The 23,234-nt window shown below is 47.0% G+C and overlaps 7 protein-coding genes across 7 annotated transcripts; 2 read left to right on the top strand and 5 right to left on the bottom strand.

The window, feature by feature from the left end:
- Nucleotides 1-1,775: 1,775 nt before the first annotated feature.
- Nucleotides 1,776-3,102, bottom strand: Pdw03_8586 (Oxidoreductase, 2-nitropropane dioxygenase family, putative; the record flags this gene model as incomplete). Its single annotated transcript, XM_014678244.1, has 4 exons — nucleotides 1,776-2,066; nucleotides 2,129-2,630; nucleotides 2,705-2,966; nucleotides 3,090-3,102. 4 exons carry the CDS (start codon nucleotides 3,100-3,102, stop codon nucleotides 1,776-1,778), a joined length of 1,068 nt encoding a protein of 355 aa, XP_014533730.1.
- Nucleotides 3,103-4,677: 1,575 nt separating this feature from the next.
- Pdw03_8585 (GPI anchored cell wall protein, putative) lies at nucleotides 4,678-5,208 on the bottom strand (the record flags this gene model as incomplete). Its single annotated transcript, XM_014678243.1, has 1 exon — nucleotides 4,678-5,208. The coding sequence occupies one exon, from the start codon at nucleotides 5,206-5,208 to the stop codon at nucleotides 4,678-4,680; it is 531 nt and encodes a 176-aa protein (XP_014533729.1).
- A 3,973-nt stretch (nucleotides 5,209-9,181) lies between these two features.
- Pdw03_8584 (Mitochondrial inner membrane translocase subunit (TIM17), putative) lies at nucleotides 9,182-9,720 on the bottom strand (the record flags this gene model as incomplete). The annotated part of the gene is made up of 2 exons (XM_014678242.1): nucleotides 9,182-9,223; nucleotides 9,298-9,720. The coding sequence occupies 2 exons, from the start codon at nucleotides 9,718-9,720 to the stop codon at nucleotides 9,182-9,184; spliced, it is 465 nt and encodes a 154-aa protein (XP_014533728.1).
- A 1,578-nt stretch (nucleotides 9,721-11,298) lies between these two features.
- Pdw03_8583 (uncharacterized protein) lies at nucleotides 11,299-11,655 on the bottom strand (the record flags this gene model as incomplete). The annotated part of the gene is made up of 1 exon (XM_014678241.1): nucleotides 11,299-11,655. The coding sequence occupies one exon, from the start codon at nucleotides 11,653-11,655 to the stop codon at nucleotides 11,299-11,301; it is 357 nt and encodes a 118-aa protein (XP_014533727.1).
- Nucleotides 11,656-16,822: 5,167 nt separating this feature from the next.
- Nucleotides 16,823-17,110, top strand: Pdw03_8582 (GMC oxidoreductase, putative; the record flags this gene model as incomplete). Its single annotated transcript, XM_014678239.2, has 1 exon — nucleotides 16,823-17,110. One exon carries the CDS (start codon nucleotides 16,823-16,825, stop codon nucleotides 17,108-17,110), a length of 288 nt encoding a protein of 95 aa, XP_014533725.2.
- Nucleotides 17,111-18,736: 1,626 nt separating this feature from the next.
- On the top strand, nucleotides 18,737-20,777 carry Pdw03_8581 (Dihydropteroate synthase; the record flags this gene model as incomplete). Its single annotated transcript, XM_014678238.2, has 5 exons — nucleotides 18,737-18,876; nucleotides 18,930-18,958; nucleotides 19,111-19,463; nucleotides 19,516-19,724; nucleotides 19,796-20,777. 5 exons carry the CDS (start codon nucleotides 18,737-18,739, stop codon nucleotides 20,775-20,777), a joined length of 1,713 nt encoding a protein of 570 aa, XP_014533724.2.
- A 592-nt stretch (nucleotides 20,778-21,369) lies between these two features.
- Pdw03_8580 (ARF GTPase activator (Glo3), putative) lies at nucleotides 21,370-23,124 on the bottom strand (the record flags this gene model as incomplete). Its single annotated transcript, XM_066102005.1, has 6 exons — nucleotides 21,370-21,398; nucleotides 21,455-21,772; nucleotides 21,830-22,536; nucleotides 22,604-22,787; nucleotides 22,859-22,994; nucleotides 23,059-23,124. The coding sequence occupies 6 exons, from the start codon at nucleotides 23,122-23,124 to the stop codon at nucleotides 21,370-21,372; spliced, it is 1,440 nt and encodes a 479-aa protein (XP_065957088.1).
- Nucleotides 23,125-23,234: the final 110 nt, after the last annotated feature.

Genomic DNA, 23,234 nt, shown 5'->3' with positions numbered 1-23,234 from the left:
GGCCAGAATCTCGCCACAGTCAGCCACCACCGTGCGGGGCCTGCAGTACGCACAGGAAACATCCCATCATGTGAGAACATAGAGCCCTCGGTGAGTGCAATTTGACTGGCTTAATTGGGTCCTGGGCAGGATGTGGGCTTTAGGACTGAACCAATATATAAGTCTATCAGTAGGGGGATAGGCAGCTGCAGAACTTGCTATTGAAGCGGTTAGGAATGCTCACATGGCGAATATTTTTGGATCTGAGATATCTTACTGTGTAATCATGCGTGAGAGCCAATAAAAATGTGGAAGGTATTTAGTTGTACCAACAGAGGCACGAAAGGATACGGTAAGATGAAAATTAAAGTACACAAGTCGTGGAGGGTTGTGCCACGATCTAGTGAATTCCCCCCCAGAGCGCCATATCAATCCTCATTGGCCAACCTCTCCTTTTTCGCTCAGTGGTCCACCACCCTACCCCGAATTTTTTTATTTAGCAACTGTAATCTCCGCTTTCCATCCCATTAGGTTTACGGACCAATTCGAACAGGAGCGCGTTAACCGCTTTGAATGGGTTCGGTGGTGCTCATGCCTCCTGTGTTGCATGTGATTGCTAGATGCTCTCTATGCTTGGATGAACTCTTGACTGTTGAACTTTTGATGATCGAATCCTACCACTGGCCTCAATGCACTAGCCGTACAATTGACTTCTAGCTGATTAATCAGGGCAGCCTATTTACGCCAAGTTTGGAACTCTTTGCTTGACTGGGGGGTTTCCATTGTCAAGCCTACCGTCTGGAGCTAAGCCTGATACATTCTACCTCCTTATGTATCCATGGATGTAGGGCTGCCAGACCCACCCAGCCCCACTTGCACGCAGTCACTTGCGTGTGTACCTTGCGTGATGGGTCTATTGGCGTGTTGTTGACTCCGACACCTGACGCCTGCCTTAGGATACGAAAGTGGCTGTCCAGTAGCACCAAGTGCTCACTGGGGAATTCAATACAAGTGGCGTGCAATCTTGGCTGTTTGTTCAAGTTGTCAAAGGACCCCTCGGTTTCTAGGAATCTCTCGTGAGTTTGCGGGTGGGACGACTTGTATATCGCGCAAGGTCATTCGTCGGCGTTGGATTTCTCGTCACAGGGCGTGCGAGACAGAAGGAAATAGTTGTGGGTCCTTCTGCAGAGAGATCACTCAGCGTCCGTTTGCACATGTGTTTCAGCGACTTTCAATAACCTTCACATCTAGCTCGTTCGCGGCAAGAGAATGCTTGAAGTTGAGTTTTGATTAAGAGTGCAAGTGATAGGAGCTATATCAGGCGTATCAGGTGGAAGTTATTTGCTAGGCTTCGTGGTCTAATCTAAATAAGCGAAAATTGTGAGCATCGCACCGATTGACGGTATGCGAGCACATGTAGACACGAGATGTATAGTCTGCTTGCATGAGAAATGCAAGGGTAGGGAATCTATTTTCATCAGAGATTGACAAGTCAATGTTGGTGACAGGGATTATGGATGTAATCTCCACGTGGAATGTGGTGTGGTGGTTGGTGATTGAAGTACCCACCCCAGCGCGTTTGGATTAAGAAGGGCTTTTAGAAATAGTGGGTTGAGCTCTATAGTATCCATGAGAGGAAAGTGCATAGCGCTAACTCTGTTAGACATCGAATGAAGTCCAGGTACATCGAGCGAGATGTAGGCAAGATACACTCGGCCGGGAAAATCGCCGGCCGAGGTTGATAATTCAACGCTGAGGATGGCTAAAGAAATCGAGACCTATAGGGAATAGTTTATTTACAGCTTAGCAACCATCTTATTGCCCTTCCGGAGCAGAACAGCGGCATCTCCGACGAGCTCGTCAACGATAGCCTTGGCAGACTTCTTCTCGTTAACCACGGCAGCAACCTTGCCCATCAAAAAGGGACGAGCATTGTCCAAAGTCTCTTCATCGACATCATCGGGCAAGTTCTCCATATCGTGCTCGACGGGGATGATGCCCTTGGAGGTAAGCTGTTTGATCTCCTCGTGGCGGTTCTCCTCCCAGTTGACGATGTAAGGGTTCTTGCGAACACGGAGAGGACGACCCTAAATCCCTTTATTAGGACCCTGAATATCTCGATGAAAAAAGAAAGACCAGAAATTCTTACAGTGAAGATGATAGTACGAATGTTGTCCTCGAAGTTGGAAGTGCGGACAGCCTCTTGGTGAGCGGCGGAGGCACCGGCCTCATCAGACAGGATGAAGCGGGTACCGATCCAGACAGCGGAGGCGCCGAGCATAAGAGCAGCAGCAACGGAGTTACCGTTGTAAAGACCACCGGCCGCGATGACTTGTACGGGCTGGCCAGTCAAAGGGCTCTTCTTGCCCTCGACCAATTTGGCAACAGTGGGGATGAGGACGGTAGTGGGGACATCACCGGTGTGACCACCACCCTCACCACCCTGGGCGCAGATGATATCAACGCCAACATCCAGGGCCTTCTGGACGTGCTTGGGGTGGCCGATCATGTTCATGCAGAGGATGCCGGCACCGTGCAGCTTCTCAACAACAGCCTTGGGGGGCACACCGACGGCGGAGACAAAAAGGCTAGTCTTTTCCTGAATGATAACGTCGACGAGCTCCCCGAGCTTGCCCTTAGTGTAGTCGTAGCTATTTGCCGAAAGAAAAGGCGATTAGCACGGGTCAACTCTGGAAAAAGCACCGCAGCGATCGAAGGTTCTTACTTGGTCTTGCGGGCACTGCCGCCAACCTGGGGGAGGAGTAGGTCGACACCGAAGGGAGCGTTCTTATCGGTCAGGTAGCTCTTGAGTTCAGCGATTTGTTCGCGCAGCATGTCGGGGGTGTAGCCGAGACCACCGATCACACCGAGACCACCGGCGTTGGTGACAGCGGCGGCCAGCTTGGGCCCCGCAGCCACGTTCATGCCTGCCAGCAGGACGGGATGGTTGATCTTGAGCAGATCAGTGAGCGGGGTGCGAATTTGTTCTGTTCAGCGGTCATGGTTAATATCGATGGTCTGGCCACGGGGCCCATGTGAAGCCATCGGTTTAATAGAAGGTCACATGGAAAAAATGGGCGGAGTCAACATTGTTGATATTAGACACTTACGAGGAGACGCCATTATGAAGATAGGTGGATTTGAGGTAATGGAAAAAGAAAACCTGGGGAAGAGGAGGGGGCCAACCTATCCTATAAAGCAAAGCAACCTCGGTTTTCACAGGCTTGTGGGCCTCGGTCCACCTTGACTGAGAGATTAGTCACCGCCACTCATGGGTTCCAGGGAGAACAGAAATCATACCAGGAGTGCCTAACCTCTTGCCATGGTCAATGCTCACGTGTACTCCCCCAATTTTTGCATACGGGAATGTGGTTTGGTTTTGAAAGATGTAGTATCATTTGTCGGGTCCCTTATGTTACAATACGTTGAAAACAGGGTATGAAACCCCGGAAAATACTCGGACCGCTAATAGAGCGCGCAGTCCACACATGTTGTGTGTCATGTTTAGTCAGCTTTATCCGCATAAATTGGAAAAGGAGAGGATTTTGTCACACTGGTTGCTAGTTGGAGATTGATATTTATATCCATTGAACGTCCCATAATTTGTTGTAATATAGATTTCTTTCAACTACTTGCCTCCAGCTTTAGCGACACTACACGATCTAAATGTGTCGAGAGAAACACCTTTGTTAAGTGCAGCACGCGGACTGAAAACGATGATGTTGATCCTGATGACCCCAACGGTGTATTCCTTGCCAAAGACTGTGGCAAGCATGAAGCATTTCTTTGTTTTCTTCTAGAGCAAGGCTGCTCAGTTTGTGATTCAAATATAATTGTCACGGAAACTCATGAAGAAGCTCCAGGTTCCGAATACGTTCCCGAGCTGGAACAGAAAGTTCATGGTGCAGCTATTCCCTATGCTAGCTACAAGATGGTATCTCGTCTAATTGCTGAAGGGGCCAAAGTTCATGCTGAACAGAGCTGGCAAGGTTTCCACTCTTTTGATGGTATTCGCCGCATTAAAGATGGCGAGAAGGTCACTGCTTTGCACATGGCAAGTTTTTTTTGGAATATCGAGGAAATCTATGGGCTGCTTGAGAATAACGATCATTCTCCAACTAATGACAACATCCGTTCCTTTTCCTATCTATACGGAAAAAGCTAATCACATCAAAAATGCAATTTGTATGGACCGCGCCACTATAGTGGTCCGCGTATTTTGCGGGGTTTAATACCCTATCTTCACCAACTTATTGTAACATAGGATTCGACATACAGACAGAAAGGCGAGAAGGACAACGAATTGGTTCTAGTTTTTACTCAAGGCAGAGCTTCAACAATAAGTCATCTAGAGAGCATCATAAATCTCATGATGTCATTGAATCAAAATTCCCTAAATGACAAGACAGAAACCCCGTTGAGACGTACAGGACGAATCAGGTGGACATTAAATTAAAATCAGTCCTTGATAGGCGGGATATGTTCCTTTTTTAACACATTCTTGTATTGTGCTAGTGATGCTTGATAAGCTCACAGCTAGATGGTAAATATCCACTTCTGCAGAAATTTATATACATATCCAAGAGTGTATCGACAAACCCAAGGAAGCAGTAATATTCTGCAGATCCCAAAGAAAAATTACAAAAAAAAGACAAAAATCCATCGGTCCTGCCGGTTTCAAGAAGCAAAAACGAGAATTTATCCCAGAGTCAGAGTGAAACCGGCGCTCAGAGAGCAAGAGTAGGTGTTCACGTCATCTGGGAGCTGATAAGCATCCTTGCAGTCCACATCGCCAGCGGGACAAGAAACAGTCTTGCAGCTGGAGTCACTGGGCACGACGGTGAAGCCCGACTTAATGAAGTCGGAAGACGCGTCGAGGTTGATGGAGGACATGTCCCAGTACAGGGTGTTACCATCTTGAGTGTATTCAAACTGAAGGACGCTATCCTCATTCTCGCTGGTAGACATCTTGATGGAGATACCGCCACCGTCGGAGTTGGTGATCCAGCCTTCGCTGTAGTCACCTCCGGTGCTGATAGTTTCCATGGACCCAGCCTCGGATGAGGTGGTCCATAGGTAGACGTCGGTACCCATGTTGTTGACGATCTGAAGACTGCCGCTGCCGGAATCACGGGTCTCAACGGCACCGGATTCTCCGGATCGGGCGGAGTGGGGAAGGGCAGCGGCAGCGGCAGCGAGAAGGCCGGTAAGGAAGACGTTGAAAATCATGATGGAAGATTGTAAAGAGAGTGAAAGTGGTAAGACAAAAGTAGTTCACCTGGTTTACAGAGATACTAAAGTGACAGTAATGGAGGATCGACCTCTAGAATGAATGACTGACTTCAAGAAAAAGAGTGACTTGAAGATCAAAGAATGTGTTTGAAGAAAGAAAGAAAAAAGCCATATCTGGGGATGTCCATCCTTTTTATTGTGCTTGGTGGAGTCGTCCGGATAGGCTTTTTAAGAGGACCGTTCGAAGAGACTAACAATTATACTTGTGGGGTTCAAGCAATAAGGTTGACTTCCGAGATCAGCCAATTATAATTTGCGGCTGAGCTTTCCACGGTCTCGAACGCTTCGTCTTGAACACTTTCGTCATCAGCTTATGAAGTGGAGCCAGAATTTCGATTCTTGAACTTCAGATCTATCCAATCTTTGAAATAGTTTGGTTTGCAAATTGATTAACTCGGTTTTCATCCGATACACATCCGAGAGCGAAAAATAATGGATACCCTGACATCACTTCTTCATAGCTTCCAAGATTGTCCATCTTCCGCAGCTGCCCGGCACCTTGACAGACTCACATTTTACGTCAATCTTCTGTGGCAACCTCAGACCTTAGCATGTTCCTTTCAGCTAGGTAGGCTACAGCTAAAGCAGCCGGTAATTAATTGATGATCTGACCTCTGAATGCCATCTACTGTAATTTTCACGTTTTGTAGTCCAACATGTAGACTTCTGTGCCTCTATCCTATTCGATCCACCCGAGGCTGTCGGTTCCCACCATGCACCAACTCAGCCACACTGTTTGCCACAATATTCTATTGGTATGTTCAATTTGATAGTGAGAAGAATCAAAAGATTCGCGAGTGTCAAAATTTTCAAAAGAGCGAGCGCTTGTGGAGTTCTTTGCCTCCTTCGGCCAAGCTCGGGGATGCCGGATAGTACGCTTAAGTCTGAAGTTTCTCGCCTTTCCTACCTTTCCTGGTTACCCCCCTCGTAGAGTGTACCTACGGCCGTATCCACTAGAACTAGAAATTTTCATTGGGCTGTGTGAAATGGGGAAAAAAAAGAAAGGCAAAAAGGTTTGATCAAATTCTCTTTCCTTTGCCTCTATTCTTCAAGAGCACTCAATCACTGGATCAATTGTAGGAAACACACACAAAGTGAAAGATTTATCCAACGACTTCTACAGCATTAATATAAATCTTCTAACTTCTCGCCAAGCCTCGCCTTGAAGTCCTTCAATATTTGCCTGAAACTCCTCCTGTGCAATCAATTAGCTTGGCTTAAAAACAGTGGCACAGATCTTCTCAAATTCAACATCCGAAAGAAGGCGCGCTCAAACAAGGTCATTATCATCTCATATCTCTTGGAAGAGTCTACAGATACCTAAGTGTCTAAGTACTTCAGAAATGATAGATCAGGCGTAGGACCAGCAGATATGTACACAACTGCTGCTTGTGACGCTGCCCTGACTCTGGGGATTTGTCTGTGACCAGTTCCCTAAATATTTTTCGAAGCGGCCATCAAAGCCGCTATAGCCTTGACTTGCCCAGGTGTCTAACTCTGCTTGTCAAGTTAAGAGCTGGCGATGGATTTGGCCACACGAACGAAGACTCAAGACGGAGAGTTCCATATTCTATGATGTCGAGAGTTTTCGATGTCTATCTCTGTGTATGGTTTACTAATAAAAAGGTGTATGATTGGAAAAAAACATCTTCGTTTTCAACCCCATCCTCGCCCTAAATGTCGTCGTTCCTGTCGTTCCTCCCATCTTTCTCATCCTCACCCAAACCATGGGGCCCAGGAGAGGACCACTCACAAGCAGTATCCAAGCAATCAACTTTAACTCCCACGCACTCTAAGCAAATTTCGAAATTTTTATAGCCTTCACATCGGCGGTATAAAGTATTGATCAGTATAGGCCGGGTGCACACGTCGCAAATCCGTATCAGATCCAAGTTGACTAAAGACCATAGCTTATCGTCCCTAGCTTGAGGGATTCGAGCATCAAAGCTTTATGTGTAGCACTACTTATACATCAGACCAAGATTTTGATGGCGCCCAATACCTATCGCCCGCGAGATCAAGTCTCGACGAAGTCCATCCAGGTTTGACTGCAGCAAAAAAAAATAACTGCATCGCGCTATAGTGATCCTTCACTAGAAGGACATCCACGCTATCAATTTCCGCTCCAGCTCCATTACTGAGCAAGACATTGGTAGTATACACAGAGTCTATCCATGTAGCCCTGTATAAAGAACTCCTGCCTCTATCGCCCACACTTTCAGTTGCTGCTTCCTTTTTGAGTACACAGTAATCATGTCCAAACGCCTTCCCGAGAAGTGGCGTGAAGCTATGTGAAGCCCCATTGAGCCGCAATGCCAAGGTCTGCTTCCTTTGCAACGAGGTTTTGACAACTTCAACATGACCTCGGTAGGAACCGCGGAAGAGAGCCGTCTGTCCAAAATTACTCTGGGCGTTAACGTCTGCCGCCCTGTCAATAAGAAGCAGTACAATGTCTAAAGCCCCTACATCTGAGGCTCTATGGAGTGCTGTAAATTCGGATTGAGTCTGATGGTGAATATCTGCAGTTTAGTCAAGCAATAGGCGCACTACTTCAGTATGACCTTGCGAATTTCCCCAACCTTATTCGGGACGTTGATACCTGCCACTCTCTCAATAAGGAGGAGACAGTTGTCTGAGAATTCTTTACCCGAGGTGTTATTTATTGGTGATAATTCAAAATGAGTCCGAATGTGAACATTTGCACCTTTGCCAAGCAATAGGCGCACAACATCAACGTGACCTTTTCGCAAGCAGCAGAGGGAGGTGTTTCTCTGAACCGATCAGACGTGTCAATCTCTGCTCCTTTTTTTTTGATAAGGAGCTGAAAGGTCTCGAGAAGCCCACCCGCGTAGGCAGCAACCAGAGGCATCCATCCCTTCTGTGGGGCGACCATTTTCGATTCCCAGTGAAGGGCAATTGGGCTACCTGATGATGACCGAATACGCAGGCACAAGAAAGTGGCGTTTTCAATCCATCATATTCATAATGAATTGCGGTACCTTTCTCAAGAAGCAGCTTTACCTCTTACCACTAACGGGCTGTCTGCCCTTATTTTCCGGTGGGCCCTCGATTGGTATAGATTTATGAAGAGTTTCCGCCAATTTGGAGAATTGGTCAACTTGGACGACTCGCTTAGCTTTGTTTCTCGGAATCCGTCCAAGTTTCTGGAGTTTGGATTCATGGGGAGCATGGCGGTGGGACAGTTGGTCTTTGGAGTTTTCATATTTTCTCCTCATCGGTGTAAAAAAAACACGTATTCCCAATAAGAGGTCTTCAACAGTCGACTTTATCTTTGGGTCATCAAGGACGTTTTGCTCACCGTTTAACGACCATGAGGGGCCGACTGCGACAAGCCAGAGAAGAGTCCCGAAGTCTCAGCCTTAAACCAGAATCACACATACCACAAGTGGGTTCATAGGCTATATACAGCCGGTATCCCAATCTACATCGCTGCGATTGGGAGCTGCTCGATGGGGCGCGGATGGTAGAAGACTCATTGCTGCCTGTAAATTCTCTTTATTCCACGAGCTATTGGCAGCATGCCGTGTAATTTGCAGATTTAGCTTGCTATTTAGTGTTGCGAAGGAAGAAGAAAACAGATGTCATCATGAATTTTGTGTTTAGTCAAGCGGCCACGAAAAGACATACACCGGTCTTAGAACCAGCTATGAATGTGAACCGCCGTATTTAATGTACAATGCTTCGACACAGGCCGTAGGAGACGGCATTAAAGGCGAGGGCGGAAAGTAGGAGCAAAGCGGGAGCCTCGGTGCTATGTTGTTTAGGAATAATGACATCAACCGAACGCCTGAGAAGAGAGAGATGATGTGAAGGTGTTGTTATGAAGACAGTGACAGAAGGGAGGATATGTTGACGGCGATCGAAGGAGGATATAAACCGAGGAGGGAATTTAAGCGAGGGCCTTCTGCTCCGACGGAGGAAGGGGAGGAAGCTAAATAATGTTGATGGTCAACAATCACATCTAGTTGAATGCAAATCAACTCAAAGGTGACACGATCGACATACCTCAAGCTTTGTGTTATCGGCCATCATGCGCTGGAAACCGATACCGACACCCTCAATGACCGCGAGGAAGACGGCACACATGATAGCGGAGTTTCGGGCAGCCTTAAAACCACCACGGATAGCGAGGGAGCCACCAGTGAAGAAACCAGCAATGATAGCATTATAAGGATCTTCCTTCTTGCGAATACCCTTAATTGAACAGTCATAGATACTGAAGAGACCTCCCCAGCAGCCGAAGTTACCACCGAGAACGGGGGCGCGCGCTTTGATTGCGGTGAGCGCACCTATCCGGCGCTCGCCGTACGGACTGTTGCGGAATCCCTTAACACCGTGCCAGACAGCACCACCAATAGCACCCATGGCGAAGGCACCGCCGAAGTCGCTTAGGGCAACCCAGGGACAGGGATCGCGCGTGTGATCCATGATGTGTGAATGAGGTAGATGGGCAGGAAGCCGGAAAGAGAAGGCAGGTTACGGGAATGAAATCAGTTGTGAAAGGTGCGAGAGTCGTAGAGGTCGAGGATTTATGAATGGCAATAAACCCAGCGGTGACACAAGATAAGGTGGAGGATCAGTTTAAAGAAATTGAAGACGGGGTACACGTGACTTTATCAAACGTCCCTGGAAAACTTTGCAACGTTTGCATACCAGTGGTGCCTCAGGTGTGAAACTTGCACTTTCCACTAGGTCATGTGATGCACTCAGAGTCATCTACTTTCAGGGCCACACATCATATTCTTCTTCCATGATCCTGAATATACATACGACCACAGGTTGTAAAAAAATAGGGCCTTCCCGTCCGCTCAGCCGTACTCAAGCACCGTATTCTGCACGGCCAAAACTCAATGTGCCCTTAGCACCCAAGCAGTAGTACTCCGGGGTGGGTGCAGGTGAGAGAGGTGAGAACAGGGCGACAATTCTCACCCTAGGGTGATAGGGGCCAACTAACATAGCACGTGCTAATCAAGATTTACAAATTCAAGCTCCGGGGCCCTTCTTTTGCTCTACCATAATTTACCTCGGTCAACTTGATTATTAAAAGTTGTTCACCCAAAACAGTCTTCAGAAAAACCTCGAGGAGCATACTGTACTTGCCGTATTACGTGGATTGATAAGTAATTATGAAAATGAGGTATAAGAACATAAATTATCTGCCATTGCGAGCTAGCGCCTCCTACGCTACAAAAAAAACAACTCTGTAACAATAACCTAGACTCTGTAAGCTTAAAGCCATCATTTTACCTACCTTACGTTCCTATTTATTAGCAGATAGAGGCTTTCCCTCAACTAATCTATAGCGATTAATACTCCCAACGAGCCTGATCCGACTCCTAAACTTCTAAAACTTTTCGCAAGAAGTTATACTATAACGCGGAAACATCTTCCTTGTTAAAAGTCGGCTTATCCAAGGAAAGGGGATTACTTGACTAGTTAACTAGTTAACTATTATATTATGCGATAACTAATCCCGAATGCTTTAAAAACTAATTTGAACCTGCATGTATCATGATAAGCTATTTCTGGTCTAGGAGTGGACTATCATGTAACCCACCATCAACTCGAATGAAAATCCAGAAAGATGACTTAAGAGCAAGAGGATTGATCTATCTACCATTCCCAGCCATTGTCGTCTCGGTACAAGTCGATGCTCTCAATGGGGAAATACGACTTGATGGACGGGTCCACTAAAACAAGATCGTGCAGGGATAGTGAGCGTCGCTCCAAACCTTGTCAAGGAAGCGATTGGTCGCATATTTGAAGCCGGAGATGTGCCTGAAATGAACCAGTCAGCTATCTCATCATCATCATTAACCAGAGAGCAAGAATCACACGTACATCTCTCCGGTAGACCATTCGTATGAGATTTTAGTGGAACTGGGTGCCCAAACTTGGTAGTCTAACGGCAAAAGCATCCTAGTTCATGTCAGCCCTAGGTACTTTGGCAATTGCGCAGGCAACGTACTCTAAAATCTGTCGGAACTTAACGCGAATGGTTTGCCGCTACGAGAAAGTGCAATTCCAGAACCGGGTGAAATCCAAAGGCTCGCCAGGCACCTTCTTCCATATCGCATATGTGACAAATCCGCCCGGTATGATATCTCCCCGATCCTGCTTCTTAGACTGAAATCCAAGAAGCTCGGGAACAACGTTACAGCCTTGCTGCTTGAATTGCTTCAGGGCTTGGAGCTCTGGGGGCTCGAAAGGCCCAGTAGCCTGGGCAGCTCGGACTGAAGCCTTTTGCAATTCTATTCCAAGCCAGGGTATCTGCTTATAGACACGCAAGAACCCGAGGGGCTCTTGCGCACCGGAGGGGTGACACAGAATAATTTCCAGCAACGTATGCAGGACCCCCTCCATCTATAAAATTTTGCTCGGACTAGCTCACGGTATCCTCTTCAACTTTTTTGACTATATCCCAGGTCTCAGGCATGATGTTAATCGGGAATTGGGGCGGAGAGTTCATCGTAATTTGTGTGTCTTCGAGGCCAGAGAGGACTTGACCTGAGTTAGACATGATAGGTCAGGGATTAATGAAGTTGCCAATGATGCGATTGGAGTAAACTGATAGACAGAGACGATTGAGAGGATATTGTACGCGAAAGTAAGAAGTTGAGAAAGTTGCCCAGATAGGAGAGGAAACCAATAAAAGGAATAGAGAGCTCGTCAACTATGGGTAATACACAAACCCCGGATGTAAAACATGCAAACAACCCCAACGTTCCCTAACCTCAGAACCACCTTGTCATTATGTCACCTCTTTCCTTATCGACTTATGGCTTCTTAGAGTGGATTTTTCGAGTAGACAAGTTTCTACTTTATACCATTTTCCAAGTAGTCAGCAATATGCAGTTCCGTTAATTGAGATTATATCAGAATTTGTAATACTACATGTGTGGTATGAATTCAAATCATGGACTACTACAGACATATCCTGGATAGAAGAACATGACCTGGCATTGTGTTGATGCGTGTCTATTTTAGGACTACATGTGGACATGTCATTATAATAGCACACTAATTTTGAATGCATTAATCTTATCTTATAAGAATCTTCCATGCATTTATATAATCTTGGAAATATTATAGTTACATAGAGGAGAGATTTATGGACATTCAGTTCCGCACATTTATAAGCTTCCGAGGATAGCTAACTTCGACTCGAGGCCCGTTATTCACTCCCCCTCCAGAGCTCTAAACGTTCGGCTTTACCAAGTCGATTATTATCTTTTTGTCAGACAGGTCCGCAGGGTAGTGGTCGCATGCTTCCCTCTTGGAGGTTTCGCCCATCTCTCTCTTCCCTAGCTCTCCATAGCTTCTTCTCTCCTTCCCGCCACTGAATGCAAGACAACATGTTGGTTTTCCTTCCTCTGCTCCTCTGACAGGTTAAAAGCCCTGAATCTAACACCTTTCTCATGTCTTTGTTTCTTTCAAGCTACTAAATTTCATCCTGGGCCGCGCGTGAGCTCGGCTCCCAAGCTTGTGTGAACTAATCGGCAGTATTTTATCCTGTAAAATCCATTGATCCGTAGATATGCCACAAGTCACATGCTGTGCACGTGTATGGATCTCACCTTGACAAGTTTCATGGTACGTCTGTTACTTACATCGACGCTGATGATAATCTCAACATTCTAATTGAGCTTGTGAGACCGCAATGACTCCTACTGGTTGGTCCATTTATTTTGACCATGGGTGATTTTGTGGTTTTCGTAGAGAATAAGAGTTCAGGTGTGAGGTTTGCGAAAGATGAATTTGTATCTCTGGGATTATGACCGGAGCTTTGCCCAGAATGGAAGGCTTGCAGAGGCCGCTCTCGAGTGACAGGCCTACATCCACATTAGCTAGCGTGCTCCCTCTCTGTATTCTCTCTACGCTCTTGATTCCAGCTTCCCTGGTAGAAATTGTTTCAATCAATTCTTTCTCCAAGTAAGTGAGACTACAGAATCATTGTGAAATATACCCAAAAATCTAGAAAGCATCAACCATCATGGGACAACAACGCGCAAGAGATACTGTCAGCGCCGCTCTTCCGCGGCTCATCCTGGGACCAAACCACACCCATTCATCTGCCTTGCATAAGGTCAGGTTCGTTGGGCCCATGAGAAAATGGGAGGGCTTTTTTGATGAGGTGCTCTCAAAGATTGTGGCACAGAAATGGTCGAATAAAGTTATCGCATACACTCTCTTGACAAGAGACCTACAAGGAGAAGGTGCTCGTTGGCGAGGGAAATGGCCTCCAGGGCCGCTTTCAACAGTCCATTGGGCAGGTTGTTGGAGCGGCTCTGCAGTGAGTTCTCTAACTTAAATGACAAAATCCGCTCTTTTTTTCCAATCTATACAGATAATGCTAACTAAATTAATTAAACAATTTGTATAAGCGGCGCTATTATAGCGGTCTATAGATTTTTCTAGGTATTTTACCCTATTCTCAACTACATTATGTCATACAAGTTTTGATAACTAGTTGTACCCTCTAGTTTTAATAACTATTTTTTCTTTAATATCTTATATGCTAACTAGCTCTCGAATTACTTGTTACTTCTAATTTTAAAATACCTTAGTATAAGTACGGGCGACTAAGCACGCCATCGGAACATAGTATCGAAACCAATGATACAATGCATGGTTGAAAAGAGGGTGGAATGCCCTGAAATCCCGGACCACCACAATGGTATGACCTATGCAAATCGTTTGATATGTGTAAGTGACATTTTTTTCTAACCTGTCAGTCGCCATTACCATTTACTTCTTTCCCTAAATTGTGACTTTAGAGATCGTCTTGAGAAACTTATGTACGTTCAGTTACTATATCAATCAATCTAAATCGTAGACTTACTTGTATTCTTTGCTTTGCCATGAGTCACTAAGAAGCTGGGCTTTCATTAACCTCAAAGGGTAACTAATCTGTCTTCTTTTCTCTTCCGATATTCAAAGCAGAATGTCTCCTTTGTCAGCTTTGCCATTGTAAATTTTATTCAAATCGAAATTTTAAAATTTGAGTTAAGTGACAATGTGATAGGGGAAGTCTTTGCTAGGACAGTGTCGATTTGAGTGGGGGAGATCTATTCTATTTAGACCTTGCCCAGGGCTGCGGCCCGAGACCGCCAAGAATAATTCACTACACTAGTTCAATTCATATAGACATTGGTGAGATTGGTACCCAGGGTGTCAAGTCAGTGGCACGGGATGTTAGTTAACTATTTGTAGCTAGCTGATGAGGTTCTAGACCCGTGGAATGCTCGATTAAAGGGGTGTGACATTATGGCGTACAACATGAATTTGCAATCCCGTACAAAATAGGCACATCAGGCCATTACTCCTGATAATGTAAGACCATTGACCCGATAACTAAGCCAAAAGATCAGGACAAACACAACATATTTGTCATTGCAGCGGTATAAGGGACCACATACTCGGTTAGCCGAGGAAGGTAGTAAATATTGAGGTATCACCATAACGAAGTTTCTACCAGCCATTGTTTCCACTCCAGATTTGCCCATCATGGGTTTCCTTTTCAGTCTGACGCCGTACATTGGGGTCGTCGACGTCACAAAGCCATTTAAATAGAAAAGAAGGAGCAAGTGTGCTCAAAAATACTTTGTTACAAAACAAATTTTTCTATATCCACACACTAATCTACAACATACACCAAAACACGCTAATCTCCAGTGCGACAGAGTCTGCTGTATTCAACCACACCACCCCCATTTCCGGTTAGCGTATTATTTGGGTGGAGCCCTTAGATTGGGTTCAGAGTGGAGTCGCCCGCACCGGCCCCTCCCGGGCCAAAGATCCTTTGGAAGAAGAATGACTCTTTACTGATTGAGTGGGAGGGGGGTATCGTGAGTTATACCAAAGAATGCTCTGTATCAATCGTAGATTTGATACCCTTAGCAGGGCCCCGGGAGGCCCTCAATGTAATACACATTTCGCACCGTTGTCCTATTCCCTTTACCGAGTCTTCGCAGCAAAAGATGCAACGCCTCTGTGCACATGTAGGCCAACTCTACGGCCTAACTCAGTCTATACTTCCCAGTTATTTTATAGGCGCAGCCCATTTCCGTCGCCACGTTGGTCATTGAAAGCTATAATCAGATTGGTTAATTTCAGTCAGTTCGGGGCCTAATTACGCGAGATTCGGGGGCTTGATTCATTGCGTTGTGTATACTCTATATTTCCTACAACTGAAGAGAGAGCAGTGGGACGCCCCTTGATTGAAATTCTTTGTATCAATTTAATCCCGAGTTTATTTCCATACAGGTCGTGTCGCAAAACACTCACATCAAGATAATTAGCGATGGCATATTTTGCTACTTTGTCCTCCGCAGGACCTGAAAACGCAAATAATGACCCTTTAATTATTGGTAAAGTCTTGCTGGCCTTGTGGTGGCCTACCAACTCACTGAAAATGCCAATATCAGCGTCCTTGTTCTAGAAGCTGGTACAAACTGTCTCAGTGACCCTCAGATTACCGTCCTCAGGTTAGCATCAGCAAAGTTTGAAGATGAAGGCCTTGATTGGAATTTTCGATCCTGTCCCTAGGTGCCTATCCCAATGCTTACTCAAACGCGAGAAATATCGTTACTAGCCTTGCCAGTGTACAATAGGCACAACTCAATGACCTGAGGCTCTTATCCAACAAGGATCGGCACATTGGAAGGCTCCTCAGCGACCAATCTGGGAATGGTCATCTATCCGTCTCGCTTCGGATTAAATGCCTGGGAATCACTGGGCAACCCCAGTTGGGAATGGGACTGCCTGGCCCTATATATTCGTAAGTTCCACTCGGCTTCACCCCCATCGAATGACAACCGCGAGTTTTTCAAGGGGATTAATATAGCCAACAGGATCAGGGTATCACAGATCCTGTTTTAGTCCCCTTTAAAGACCAGCACATGCCATACCATACAGCGTGGATGGACAGCTTCAACCAAAGGTTGATGATCCAGTCAATAGTGCAAGTACAGGTTCCTTCGTGGGCCCCAGTGCTGTGAATACAGTAACCTAAACCAGAAGCCATTCTTTAGCTCCATATTTAGGGCCAGACATCCAAGCTCGGTCGAGCCTTCGGGTCGTGCCTGGGGCCTGGTTTGAAAACATCTTTGTTGAAACAAGGAGAAACAGCGGGAATAAAATTGCTCCAGAAGCTACAAGCTTCGGTGGACAGCCCCGATATATCACGAGCATACAAGAAGTAATTTGAAGTATTGCACAACCTACTCGAGAATATCGACGAGTCTGCGGATCGATTGATTCTGGCGCCATTCCAGCTTCTGTCCCGTAAATAAGAAATCCTGAAACGTCTTTTGGTCTCGGGCACCCCGTTTTCTTTATCAGTCTTTTTTCTCTGCTTGGCTACCCCCTATCACGGGGATCCGTTCATATCCAGTCTTCGGACCCCGAAGTTGCTCCTCTCATTAATCAAAGAATCCTCCTTCCCTCGATTGACCTGGAGATACAAGCTCGGTATAGTTTATTGATGGACAAGGTTGCTGGGATGAAGCCCATGAAGTCACTGCTTGAAATGGGTGGTGGGCGTCTCCAAATACCGAAACCTCTGACGGACCCAGAAAATGAAAAGGAGCTGTGCAAAGAGCGCGTCTTGTCTATGTACCATATCAGCGGTGTCTGTGCGATGATGCCGCTGGAAGATGGCGGTGATGTAGATTCTCGCTTGAAGGTGTGGGGCTTGGCTAATACCCGTGTTGTCGATGCAAGTATCTTTCCCTTCGAGCCGAGGGCGAATATCCTAGCGACTGTGTTTGCGGTTGCTGAGAAGGCGGCAGGTATCATCAACCAGGACCTGAACTAGAATTTTTTGAAATTAAGATGAACTCAATCTTCTTGGGTGATAATTCCGGCGAAGACTAGCCTGCTTCGCATTTTATAACCATCATAGCCTCCTAGATATCTACTTCAGAGAACGGTTCATTCGTCGAGACGCAAGGATCCCCTAGTTATGAATATCATAGCATCAAATGCGCTAATCCTATGGTTTCTCCTCCTTATTTCCCCAATCTGACATGCGCGTCACCATATTGATTTGTTCCCGAGCATTTAAACAAGGGCCTACTGCGACGACTACAATTAAAACAGTTTTGCGGTAGAGCAAAATTATAATTGCCCGAAAGCCCCCGACCCCGAGAAGATTCCACAGGCATGTACTCTGAATTGCACATAGGACCCTTATAGGGCAGGGGTACATTGTGTTGTGGCACGTAACTAACTAACGTATTTCACAAGCGAGCCGGCCACCCCAACCAAACATACTAATTTCAAATACATACAACTCAACCAAGACTCCATTAAGTTAAATACGCTAAAATGATCTATTTTCTGGACATGTATTTCTTTTAAAACCCTGATTTTTACACAACCCGCATTTTTACATAAACCCGCATTTTTACATAACCCGCATGTTGGTAATGCTCTCGTTCAGGGCTATAAAGGTGGCGAAGGCCTTCTCTGCCAGCGGGGGGGAGGCGCTTTAACCGATTCAACCGGCTTAGTAATTAATTGAGAAGCTTTAAGAACTAAGAGGCCTTCTTTAGTAGGTATCTGCCTCCGGGATCTAGTACGCTTGTCAGGGTGCGGGCTGGCAGGACGGTATGATAGGAGATGACTGGTAGGAACAGGTCATAACAGATCAGATTCCACTTGACAGGTACAGACAGGGGCAGGCTATTATACAAGACGTAGCTTCCAGAGCTACAACAGGATCTAGAACTGAAGTTCAGATAAACAGGTCAGATATCACGTGCCGTGATCTTCCTCTTACTAAGCATCACGGTTCGCACCGTGACAAGATTAAACCACCCCTAAATAATCTTCAGGTCTTCGTATTTCGCACACTCGTAATTATATCGTTTCGAGAACTGGGAGGAAAGGAGAGGGTATCGTTTTATATAGTTCGTAACCCAAGTTAGCCGACTAAAAGAGCCGGGGTGTTTCCACGCTTTTCAAGGAGAAGATTCGCTATTTCTCGTACCATAGAGGGTCGGGGGGCTACTCCACTAGAATCTATAGAGATTATCTATTTTTAAAGGCTTTCCTCTTCAAACTAGGTTGATTTATGGGAGTTGGCGCGAGAATTCGCGCGATGTTGGTGGCCACGGAGGCGGTCTTAGAGGCGAACGTGGTACGCTAAAAATACGCGCTAGCTCACGAATTGAAGAGATTTCTTGATTCTTAAAAGCCTGGATAGCCAGTAAGATCCTACCCTCTTGTTCTATTGCATTTTGAGAGGATTGAGTACGAATTGGTGGCATAGTGGGTGGTTGAACTAAATAAGATCTAATTCATGGACGCGTTTTGGTTGGGGTGGCCGGCTCGCTTGTGAAATACGTTAGGCAAACCACGTGAAGCTTACGGAATACCAGAACTGACTCGAAGCTACTCTAATTGTTATTTGTATTCTTACGTTTCTTCTCAAATCAGCATGAGTGCCAGGGCAATCCAGAGAGCCCCTCCCTCGGCATCGTTTGTTTCTCATCCTGGGCAAATTGGGAGGTCACTGAGACTTTCGCCGCTGGTTGCAGCTCAGACAAGGAGAGCTGATTATCGACTGTTACATACAAGGTAAAGCCCCCAAATGGTCAATTGACTGTGGCGAGTCTGACGACATCTTATAGTTACAGGACATTCTCGCCACAGAGCCTGGGTACGTGCATAGCTATTTCTTAGAAACCCTCGGGGCCCTCACGCTCTTATCGGCGTATCATCCAAATGGGGAAATATGCCTGTCCCGCAGTTTTTTTTTTTTTTTTTCGGATTTGCATGTCTGCTCTTGAATCAAACACTAATTTCCAATAGGGTTGCTTAATCAATCTCAACTGAAAGATACAGCCCAATTGACATCAGGAATTCTTGCCAGAAATGGTCTATCACGACGTTCAATAAGCTCGTTGTATTTGACCCCGCCTGTGAGGGATTTCTCCTCTGCGCAAGCAGTTAACTCCAAGATGAATCTGAAGTTCCCTAGTCCAGACACCCACCGGGTTTTCATTGCCCTGGGAAGCAATGTTGGAGACCGAGTAGAAATGATTGAGCAGGCTTGTTTTGAAATGGACCGAGCTGGTATCAAAGTGAAAAGGACAAGTTCATTGTTCGAGACCGCACCGATGTATGTGCTGGATCAAGATCCCTTCATTAATGGTGTATGCGAGGTATGTTAGCGAGGTTATCCAAATTGGGTAGCCAAGTGTTAATTTCTTTCAGGTGGAAACAACCCTTGAGCCTCTGGATCTTTTGGATGCTCTTCAATCCATTGAGATTGATATGGGCAGAAAGAAGCTCATCGATAAAGGCCCCCGCTCTATTGACTTGGATATCCTACTATATGATCAGAAGATCTTCTCCCACGAGCGTCTCAACATCCCACACAATCTGATGCTTGAGCGAGACTTTGTATTGCGACCTCTCAGCCAGTACGCCCCCAACGGCTTGATGCATGCCGTACCGACACACGAAAAAAGACATACTAACCATCTGAATTTAGATTAATCCCAAGTGAATACCCCCCACTACCAGGGAAGAACAAGCAAACATACAGCACACATCTGAAGGCTCTCCCGCCACCAGAACCAACACCAATTTCAACAACGCCAATCTCACCACTGTTCCCATCCTTGCACGCAACAGACCCAAAGCGCAGCACTCACGTCATGGCAATCCTCAACCTAACGCCAGACTCCTTCTCCGACGGCGGCATGCACGCCCCAACAGACCTAAACTACATAGCAGAGACAGTACGCAATTTCATCGCCTCTGGCGCAACAATCATCGACGTCGGCGGTGAGAGTACCCGCCCCGGCTCAACACCAGTCGGTGCCGCCGAAGAGATCGCCCGCGTAGTACCAGCAATCAAGCACATCCGAACCTCCATCCCCGAAGCCGCCAACATCGCCATCAGCATCGACACCTACCGCGCCAGCGTAGCCGAAGCCGCCTGCGCCGCCGGCGCAGACATAGTCAACGACGTCTCAGCCGGCCTCCTTGACCCGGAAATGCTGCCGACAGTAGCGCGGATCGGCAAGTCCGTGATCCTAATGCACATGCGCGGCACGCCGCAGACGATGACGTCCCTGCACGAGTACCCGTCCGGCGTTATCCCTGAAGTGGCTGCTGAGCTGGGCGCGCGCATTGCGGCTGCTGAAGATGCTGGGATCCGGCGCTGGCGCATTATCCTCGATCCGGGTCTTGGCTTTGCGAAGATCCAGACGCATGATCTAGAGATTTTGCGGGAGTTGCCGAGGCTGCGTGCGATGCCGGGGCTTGAATGCTTCCCTTGGTTGATGGGTCCCAGTCGGAAGAGGTTCATTGGTCATATTACTGGGGTGAAGACGCCGCGGGAGCGCGTTTGGGGTACGGCTGCTACTGTCTCTGCTAGTGTGGCTGGTGGGGCGGATATTGTTCGTGTTCATGATGTCCAAGAGATGTGGCAGGTGACCAAGGTTGCGGATGCGATTTATCGTGTTTGAGATCGTACTTGCTGCGTCACTTATCTTTTAGCCTTGCACGACTGCTTTATATATGGGACCTTTTTCGTATTCAACACTTGGGTGTGACTTGTACTATATTGTACAACCGTGTTCTCTTCATTCATCATGGAGTTTTGTTTGAGCGGTGCGAGAGATTGGAGTTGTGCTTTGGAGTTGTGCTTTCATCAAAATTACTTGTCTGTCAATAATATCAAATCATGAATTTCTCGATTATCTTAAACCACATCAACGAATTGAGCAAAATAAAATAAAAAGTGCTTTCGATCATCCTGTGTTGCAGTGTAGGAGTGCGAAGGAAAGAAAAAAAAAATAAGAAACCGTCAATCACACGCCAGATTGCAACAAAACTGATGCAAACCAAAGTGATATGAAACCCAAGTTTTGGCTGACTGCTGATCGCAATGTTGTTCCAGGTAAAGAACTGTTGTCAAGGGGACAAGATGGGCAGGGGAGACACAGTATACGTAGCACACGAAGAAGACGGGACTGGGGGTAGTCAAGGAACAGTGTTGCTTGTTACGGTGCTTGAAGTAGTAGAAGGCGTAAAATCTGATGAAAAGGGGCGACTAGCCTAGTTGTTCAGATAGTTGCGGATAGCACCTGGTGACACTCAGTTAGCAAAAAGTGGTTACATGCTTAGATAAAGACTTGCTCACCTTGTAGCTTAGATGCACCTTCACCGACAAGATGCGACAGGTTCTCAAGATCATCTCCAGCCGTGATACCAAAGCGGCGGATGAAATCTTTGGCAGCAGCCTCCATGTCACCATAACCATCGTCACGTGAATTGACTTCATCCTCGGGCCGGCCGAAGTAGGTGTTGCTGGAAATGGATGTAGCGCTATCAAATTGGCGGAGACGTTCCTTGGCCTCGGACTGGGCGACGGGATCAAATCGATCCCGTCCGAAGAATTCATCGGACGAGATACCCTTCTGAGCGCCGAATCGGGTTCTAGTCTGCGTGAGTTCCGCCTCTGTGTCGAATGTCAGTTTGTTTTTCACAAGTTGTACGATCAGCGAGGGAGATTTACCATCAGCAGGGTTGGGCTTGGCAGGGCCAACAGAACCAAAGGCGGGCTTCTTGGGGGCTGCGGGCTTCGACACCTGGCCAAAGCCAAGTCGGCTCATACCCATGCCCAGTCGTTCTACGTCACCCGAGTTTCGGTCATTAGACTTGCCAGCGGTGCTGGCTGGGATAGGAGAAGCAATCGGGACAGCGGCGGCAGTTGAGACCTTCTTGGCCTCGGCTTCAGCCTGCTCAGCCTCGGGGTCGTAGCCAAGCTTTTCAATTCGCTCAGCCTCTTCCTTGGCCTTGCGCTCTGCCTCGTCGAAATCAATAATATCGGCAGCGGCAATCTTCTTAGCCCCGAGCTTAGGTGCCTTCTTGGCACCGAGGACACTGCCCTTCTTTGCAGAGCTAGCTGTAGTAGAGGTCTTCCGAGTAACATTGGTAGGACGGATGGCAGTAGGCGCGGGAGAGGCGCTCTTTTCTTCCGAAGCCGACAGAGGAGATTTTGAGCGAGACCCGTTCGCGTTGGCACCCGCGTTCAGGAAAGGAGAGCCGGTTCGGCTGACGACAGGGGGCGTACTGGTGCGCGATGGGGGGTTGCTCGGGCGCTTGATCGAGGGCTTGTCCCAGGAGGAAAAGAAATCGTCGTCGCCGTCACCAGCAGGGGTGTTCGAGCCATCTGAGGGAGTACCAGCGGGGATATCTGTGATGATGACTTCGCCAGGGTACCTAAATGAAGAAACAACACTGGTTAGCAGATCGTCGTGCCAGTGTCACCGAAATTGGATCCACTGACTGTTGCGCATCTAGCGCAGCGCGCCTCTTGAGTTCCTCCTTATATTTGACAGCCGCATTGCACGTGTATTTGACAGTGGTGTCCTTGCTTGCCAGCGCAGCGGAACCCCCGTGCGATTGGAAATACTTGGTCGCAGATTCATTTCCGCCAACCTTCATAACCCGCAGTTGCTCCCATTGCCACTCTGCTCAAAATATCAGCGTTGATCCAGCGGCGCATTTGGCGTGTGAAGAAAGTGGGTGGTATGGTACGTACGGTCGAGGTTTGTTGATCGGACAAAGGAGATGTGTACACCGAGATTGCGGTGGTGAGCCGAACAATCAAGGCACAGATAAATACCGAATGGAACTGAAGACCATGTTGGATTCTTGCTGCCGCAGTCGAAGCACACCTTCAAGCAAAAACATCAGAACCGAGTGCCACAATTATACCGCGTACGGGGTGGGAGTGCACACCTTGTTTGCGGGTTTCAACTTGGCCTTTTCAAAGATCTTTTGAGACTGCGCCTTTGTGGCACTCATGATGGTACCGAGGAGAGATCAGTGGGAAAGAGAAAAAGAAAAGGGGGGTTGGGCGAGAATGTGAATAAGGCAAAGAGCAAAGCATCCCGAGTCGGGAACGGCGAACGTGG

This window comes from Penicillium digitatum, chromosome 3, assembly GCF_016767815.1.
Source record: "Penicillium digitatum chromosome 3, complete sequence".
Taxonomy (NCBI): domain Eukaryota; kingdom Fungi; phylum Ascomycota; class Eurotiomycetes; order Eurotiales; family Aspergillaceae; genus Penicillium; species Penicillium digitatum.
This window is presented reverse-complemented; position numbering and strand designations above follow the sequence as displayed.